Raw genomic sequence first — 7482 nt, 5'->3', positions numbered from 1 at the left:
CCCAGCTTCAGATGCATTCAGTAATTAAAGAAACCATTACAGCTAAAATGGGCTTAGTAAACAGGGAGATAGGCATCTTAATTTTTTTTTATTATTATAAGAGGAAAATGTTGAGGAGAAAGTTTAGCTTGATGAATCTACAGAACAGAAAGAAAGTTTATGTTTGGCAAATTCATGAAAGATAATCCTGAATTATTCAGATTTACTTAATTTAGTCTCAAAACATCAGCAGTCTCTTACTGCTTTGTGAGAACCACAATTCTTTTTAAGGTGTCTTTGAAGGCTTGTTTCACTTGCTTGTTTCGAAGAGTATAAATGAATGGATTTAGCAAAGGGGCAACGGAAGTAGTCAGGACAGACACCACCTTATTGATGGCCACGCCTTCCTTGGCTGAGGGTTTGATGTAGATGAAGATGCAGCTGCCATAGGTGATGGAAACCACAATCATGTGGGAAGAGCAGGTCGAAAAGGCCTTTTTCCTTTGCTGGGCAGAAGGGAATTTTAGAATGGTCTTAATAATGTAGGTGTACGAGAGAACGACACATATGAGGGTAATGATGAGTGTCAACACCGCAAAACTCAAAATAATTTTCTCTATGAATACCGTGTCTGAGCAGGTTATCTGCAGAATAGGAGATGCATCACAGCCAAAATGATCGATCACATTTGAGTCGCAGAATTCCAGCTGGAGACCTATGCCAAGAGGTGGTATGATGATCAACAGACCAGCGAGCCAGCAGGCGAGAACAAGTGTATTGCAGACACTGTTGTTCATGATGGTCGTGTAGTGCAGGGGTTTACAGATGGCCACATAGCGGTCGTAGGACATGGCAGCCAACAGAAAAAATTCTGTTGCTCCAAAGAAGACGACAAAAAACAATTGGGTGGCACAAGCATTGTAGGTAACAGTGTTATCTCCAGTTGTCATAGTGTACAAGAATCTGGGAATACAGACGGTGGTGAATGAGACTTCTAAGAAAGAGAAATTTCGGAGGAAAAAATACATTGGTGTTTTAAGATGGGAATCCAAAAGTGTGAGGCTGATAATTGTCAGGTTCCCAATAATGCTCAGTATATAGGTAAGAAACAAAAAGACAAAAAGCAGAACTTGTAGCTTTGGGTCATCTGTCAATCCCAGAAGTATGAATGTTGTTATCGCTGTGTGGTTTCTCATCACTATCTGTTGCCAAGTCATGAGCAACTGGCCCTGAAGAGAGAAGCGTTATAAGGAGCTAACATGGAACCTGTGTGAAAGACACAAAAAAGCCAGCTCGTGTGCATTTTCTTATTTTATTTGATAATCAGTTTATTAATGTAGCAGCTCCTTTGTCCTCTGAATACGAGGTTCCTATGATTAGAAATTTTATTTATAAAGATGTTTTTAAAACCTCAAACAAAATATGAATTAGACATTTTGTATTTTCAACAATATTGCCTTGTGGTGCAGCTTTTAATTTGTACTTATTCTGATAAAATAATAATATTTATTTGCTGCTTACCAGTTATTAGGTCCATGCTCAAAAACAAGCAAACTAAAAGCCAAATTCACTGCCTTTGAGTCATTTCTAACTCACAGTCACCCTATAGGACAGAGTAGAATTGTCCTTTGGGGCGTCTGTAGCTATAAATCTTTATGGTATCAGAAAGCACCTGGTGAGTTAGAACTGCTGACTTTGCGTTAGCAGTCCAATGTTTATACCATTTTTGCCTCTGGGGTTGTTTTTTTTTCAAAGCCAAGCAGGTTCTGATATTTGTTGTTATTATGATCCAGCAACAGTGCATTCATTTAAAAGGGGGGTTTACCTCCTTGCACTTAAAATGATCTCCAAATAAGAAGAGGAGAAATTGAAAAGGCAAAGGTATAGCTTAATTTTGCATTTTCTATGTTTAAGTATAGGAAAATAGTTCTAAGCCAATGATATGATCTGTTTAAACAGAGGGTTTTGTGAAGTAGTGCCTTGAAATTTTTACTAGGCTTGAGAGTAAATCCAAGTAGCATTGTCATTATGTTTGGGTCAGAAGTAAGGATCTGTCAGCCTGACTTGAGCACTCTGCTCAGCAGTACGCTGTTTTCAGATCTTTTAGGCATGTCTTAGTTACCTCCCTTTTCCACACAGGCTGATGCTTATTTCCTCAAATTACCTTTTCCCACTTAGTTTACCAGCAAGCCCTCTAGCCTTGCTGCTTACACTCCCTATGTTCTTGATATAAGCAACTGTTAAAGCAACATCCAGGAACACACTGTTCCTGTGACCTAGGTTTTGTAAACTAATATTGAAAAAATCCACTTTCTCCTTTGACATTGACATTGTCATTGTCTCCCACCAATTCCATGCCTCTTTGCAGCTACTATTTGACATTTTCTCAAAAATATCACTGGATGGGGAAGTAGAGCGCTCAGAAAGATTCCCTTTCCTTGGTATAAAAACTTGCCTTCATTGAGATTCACATTGTGAACAAATTTAAATTAAAGATAGATAATACGACCAAACAACCTGTACTTTCTAATCCCAAGTAACTGCCCTGTAAAAGAAGATCTGGTAAAAACATTTTCACTGGGGTTGCCATTAGTTAAGAATAATTTAACACATTGACTGGTAATATGTCATTGTGGTTTTTTAGCTGGGACTGATTGTTAAGTGAGTATTTGGGGCATATCAGATTTGTAGAAAGCCTTAGCCATCTCATTGTATCCAATATATGTGCTCCAAATTGAAAACCAAGCAGAATTTAGGTTATTTTACTTCTTATTGCTCATGTAAATAATAAAAATTCATTCATTCAGGCAAATACTTGATGGGCAGCTATTATTTATAGATAGGAGCCCTAATGGCATAATGGATAACATGTGCTGCTAGCTTGAAGGTGAGTGGTTCAAATCCACCACCTGGCCCTTGGGAGAAAGATGAGACTATCCCTATCAAGATCTATAGTCTCAAAAACCTTAGGGAGCACTTCTATTCTGTTCTATAGGGTATGAGTTGGAATTGAATCAAGGGCAGTGGACTTTTGTCTTTGTTTTTTACATCCAGAGCATAATATCAGGGGCTGGCGGTCCATGCGTGAAGAAGCAACACTCTCAATGGTGATACGGTGTCATTTTAGTGCATGCTCTGTGATAGAGCAAGAAGAAAGAGGAAACGTCAACTTTGGACTTGGACAATAAGCACCCCATGCGGTTTTCCTTGATAGTAACTCCCAGTTTTACTGGCAACTGGCCATATTTACTATCGCCACTAAGTTTCTCTAGACTCTTTTCTGTCTGGATTGGCAAGGTGCATTGCTCATGGTTCATAGACATGGGTGTAGCCCAGAAAACATGTCTTACCTCGTGGGAGAAATGGTATACTGGAGGTGTGGCAGCTCGCCAAGTATTGTCAGGAGAAGACTGAGAAGCCAAACTGAGTAATCGTTCAGGCTCATTTTCATCTGGAAAATCCTACCTTCCTTCTTTCCTCCCTCCATCCTGTTTTCCTCCCTTCTTCCTTCGCTACCTCCATAGTTATTCCTTCTGTCCCTCCCTGATTGCTCCTGTCTGGCTTCTTGCCATTTGAGAGCATCTTCTGGAGCATCTTTGTTCTGGCCTTTGGTGTCCTCTCACCAGCCTCCCCCTCCTGGGAAGTTCCTAGGCTCAAAAAGTATCTGCTTCTCCTTATCATAACTCTTATTCCTTTATTGTGAGAGAAAACATTTTAACCCATTTAGAATAGTAGTTGAATCTTCATTGATTTAATATATTAAATGCCCGATATAGTAATGTGGTAACGTTTAAGAGAATTGTATGTTAATTCCTAAAGCTTATTCTATTAACACTGCTATTAATAATTTAGCTAAGCTTGTGGATTCAGGTCCTTTGGATATAAGATGACTTTTTACTTCTTCTACCAGAAACTATACCATTTTATATTGAGTTAGAAAAATTTCCCTGGGATCCTGAGAATTATTTATGTATTGACTCTTCAGGTGGAATTCATTTTAATAATTTTATAAAATTGTTATCCACTTTTCTCCTGCCTAAGTAAACAGAAAGTCCTCGACAATTCAGTCTGTTTAAAACTATCAACTGTTATTGTCACTTTGAGTGATTGAGGTTCAATTTTCCATCTGAATAGACTTCCTATTTTGTATTTTTTGTGTGTGTGCATTTCAGATGCATTGCCCATGCTTATATTTGGATCAAACCTCAATCAATCTTCATTTGGAACAGAGGTGTCCCATGGACAGAGAGAGTTCAGGTTGAAATAGTGTCTGAAGGTTTCCTTCTATTCTGTCTTCTAAAAAGCGGTGGAATGATTCAAATAACAGATACGTAATAAGACCAAATCACCTGTAATTTCTAATCCTTACGATACTACAGGATATTAATGGGAGAAGGTGTCTTTTCGACTGTCATTTTTTTTTGTCTTTTAAGTAGCAACAGTTTCTTCAACTAATATTTACTATTAGTACCTTTGAAAGGATATAACAATCATGAGAGGAAACTTTGAATTTCAAGTTCATTTGTTATAATAGCATATCTGAAATAACTTTTGGTTCCCTTTCTGCATTATTAATTGCCATCAATTAGAAACCAAATTTCACAACAGACTACACTTATTCTCTTCTCTGTCTATATTTAGAGAACATGGAAAATATGTCGCATCAATTGCATACTTACTTTTCTGATAGTGCTTCATCAGAGGTCCATGAGGGTACCACAACTTGAAGAACATGATGCTGATAAGGAGGTTTGTGTGTACTTGTATTTCCACCTCATGTTCCACTTGCTTCCAACTTCAGGCTTACCTCTGCCCTTGTACACACACACACACACACACACACACACAGTCACATGCTAGTTTTACAAAATGGTATTCACCTACATTCTCATTGCTCTTGACAAATATGCATCCATTCCCCACTCCTCCTTTGCTAAGTAAAAATGGAACCTTATTCTATATTTCCTAGTATTCTATTAGTTAAAAAAGAAGAAAAGAGTAGGGTAGAGAAAAAAGAAATTCTTCTCCCTGATTTGATGGAGGGGTAAATCTGGTCTTTCTGGGCAGGGTGGCAGGTTAACCTGCAAATTCTTTAATAGCAGCATTTCTTTTATATGTTTAGCTTGCTATCTGTGCACAGGGAACATCTGAATGAAGAATAAGAAAGTCCTTGGTGACCCAGTTTCAAAATTTGCTAATGAGTTGTCAGTGGAATCAATAATGCAAAAACACGTGTGGCAGTGGGAATAGTGCCCTTGGAGACATTGAGAGCAGTCAGATGTTAAATGACTTCTGTTTCACCTTCTCTGTTAAGTACCACCCCCACCCAGTATTAGATGCTGTGTGCGGCACTTAATGTGCACGTATGTCATCCTTATTGGATGTAAATCCCATATAAAGTAAAGTAGTCAGAATTGACATAATTTTTACCCAAGAGGAAACTAAGGAGTAGAGACTGAGTTTACATCCATATTTCTACATTAGAAGAAAAAAGCTACGTTATTTTAGTGTTTGGGGTTCTGAACAGCTATTCTACTCTTAAAAGATCCTAATTCTTCCTCCCGAGTGTGCTAGCCACTTTCTCAATAGTTAAGAGAACTAGCAGCGTTCGCATTCAATATTTTTTTGCCCTCTAGAGTAACCTGGTCTAGATTTTCTTTTTTTTTAATCTTCCCACTCAGTTGGTTTTGAGTAGGCTATGAAACTACTTTTTGATATTTGACGCAATAGGGAATTTTGTATTCCAAGTACTGGAAAAGAAATAGTTTGACACATTTAATGTTCTGTTAAAGATGATTGCTTCCCAGTAAACTTGAATAAAATACTTTATTTGCCTACCTTTGCTGCCTTTTCTGTGGACACTCACTCTTCCTTCAGCTCCTTCTGTTGATCCTGGATGAAGCTGGATCCCACCGGGCTGGGCTTGCTGCCCTCACCTGGAAACCAGGTGTTTCTGCTGACTTTCTTTTTCTTTACGACATATTTTATTTTCATGTTTGCAGAAAACTGTGCAAAAAATGCAGAGTTCCAGCAGATCCTCCCTCGCCCATTGCACACAGTTTCTTCTCTTATTAACACCGGTTGCCACATTTGTTGCAAACCCAAAGCTTAGGAATTACTGTTGATTGTGACTCGTGGTAACTCTAATTTTGCAGAGTAGAACTTAACTTCTGAAAGTTTTAGTTGCTGGAAATCTTTTAGAAGCTGATATTGAGTTTCCCATGGTCTCTTCTCACCACTCAAATCAAACTCGTTGCCATTGAGTCAATTCTGGGTGACCCTGTTGGTATTTGAAATATCGGTGACATACCTTCATCATCACAGCAACATTCAGGGCATTTCAGTGCAACAAACTGGTACTGCATGGTAGACTGAATATACTTTGCTGACACCATAATCCTATAGGACAGAGTAAAACTGCCTCTGTGGGTTCAAAGACTATAAATCTTAACAGTAGTAGAGAGCCTCATCTTCCTCAAACATAGTTGCCAGTGTTTTCAAACTGTAGACCTTTTGGTTAGTAGAGCAACACATTCTGATTTCTGTCTGATGAGGTCCATATGTACAGTTATGGTTATGTTGCTGAAAAATGCACTTCCAAGGTAGAAGTTATTAGTTTTACAAAATTTTATCATATGATCTCGTTTCTTTTCTAATTTTTCCCACTTTTGCATTCCAATAAAATATGAGTAATTATCAATGCATCTTGATTGCATGTTTGAACAATTTCAGACTGAAGAAGTTGGCGGTATTCTTTAATTCAGCACTGGCTTTAATGGTTGGTGTTTGATTTGATTAATAGTCGTATTAGCTGGACTTGCTTGTATGTGCGTAGATATTTTCCCATCACAGACAGCAATATACTTGTATATTGAGCTTGAAATGTTCTTTTTGACAATGAATGTGATGCCATTCTTCTTGAGTTTATAATTCCTGGCACAATAAATCACGTTACTGTCTGATCCAAAATGGCAAATAATACTTCATTTATTTCAGCTCACTATTGATATAGATATCTGTGTGCCTTATTTCATTTATGACCACTTCCAATTTTCCTAGATTCATACTACATACATACATTCCACATGACAATTATTAATGGATGTTTATAGTTGTTTCTTCTCATTTTGAGTTGTGCCCCACAAGCAAATGAAATCTGTTTTCCATGTAATTATGGCCAACCCTACTTTGAGGAGGCAGCTCTTCCTCAGTTGCATTATAGTGCCTTCCAACTCGAGGGGCCCATCTTCTGTGACTATATATAGCAACGTTCAGCTGCTATTCATAAAGTTTTCAGTGGCTGATCCCTTGGAAGTGGACAGCTTATTCCTTCTTCTAGTCTGCTCTTAGTCTCAGAGTGCTCTTGAAACCTGTTCAGCTGGGTGACCTTGTTGGTATTTGCAATATTGATGGCATACCTCCAGCAGCATAGCAATTCTCAAGGCATTACAATGCAATGAACTGATAGTGTTTGCGAATACCATAATTTCAGGACATTAATTC

At 38.1% G+C, this 7482-nt stretch overlaps 1 protein-coding gene across 2 annotated transcripts; it reads right to left on the bottom strand.

Moving 5' to 3' along the window:
• Positions 1–236: 236 nt before the first annotated feature.
• Positions 237–7146, bottom strand: LOC142450897 (olfactory receptor 6C2-like). 2 transcript variants are annotated; one of them, XM_075552832.1, is made up of 2 exons: positions 7118–7146; positions 237–1170 (listed from the first exon to the last, which is right to left on the bottom strand). In XM_075552832.1, exons 1-2 carry the CDS (start codon positions 7144–7146, stop codon positions 237–239), a joined length of 963 nt encoding a protein of 320 aa, XP_075408947.1. The 2 variants fall into 2 exon arrangements, with proteins under 2 accessions (XP_075408947.1, XP_075408949.1); XM_075552834.1 differs by lacking the exon at positions 7118–7146 and having other exon boundaries at positions 237–1221.
• Between the last annotated feature and the right edge of the window lie 336 nt (positions 7147–7482).

Source organism: Tenrec ecaudatus, chromosome 6 (genome assembly GCF_050624435.1).
Source record: "Tenrec ecaudatus isolate mTenEca1 chromosome 6, mTenEca1.hap1, whole genome shotgun sequence".
In the NCBI taxonomy this organism is placed as follows: Eukaryota; Metazoa; Chordata; class Mammalia; order Afrosoricida; family Tenrecidae; genus Tenrec; species Tenrec ecaudatus.
This window is presented reverse-complemented; position numbering and strand designations above follow the sequence as displayed.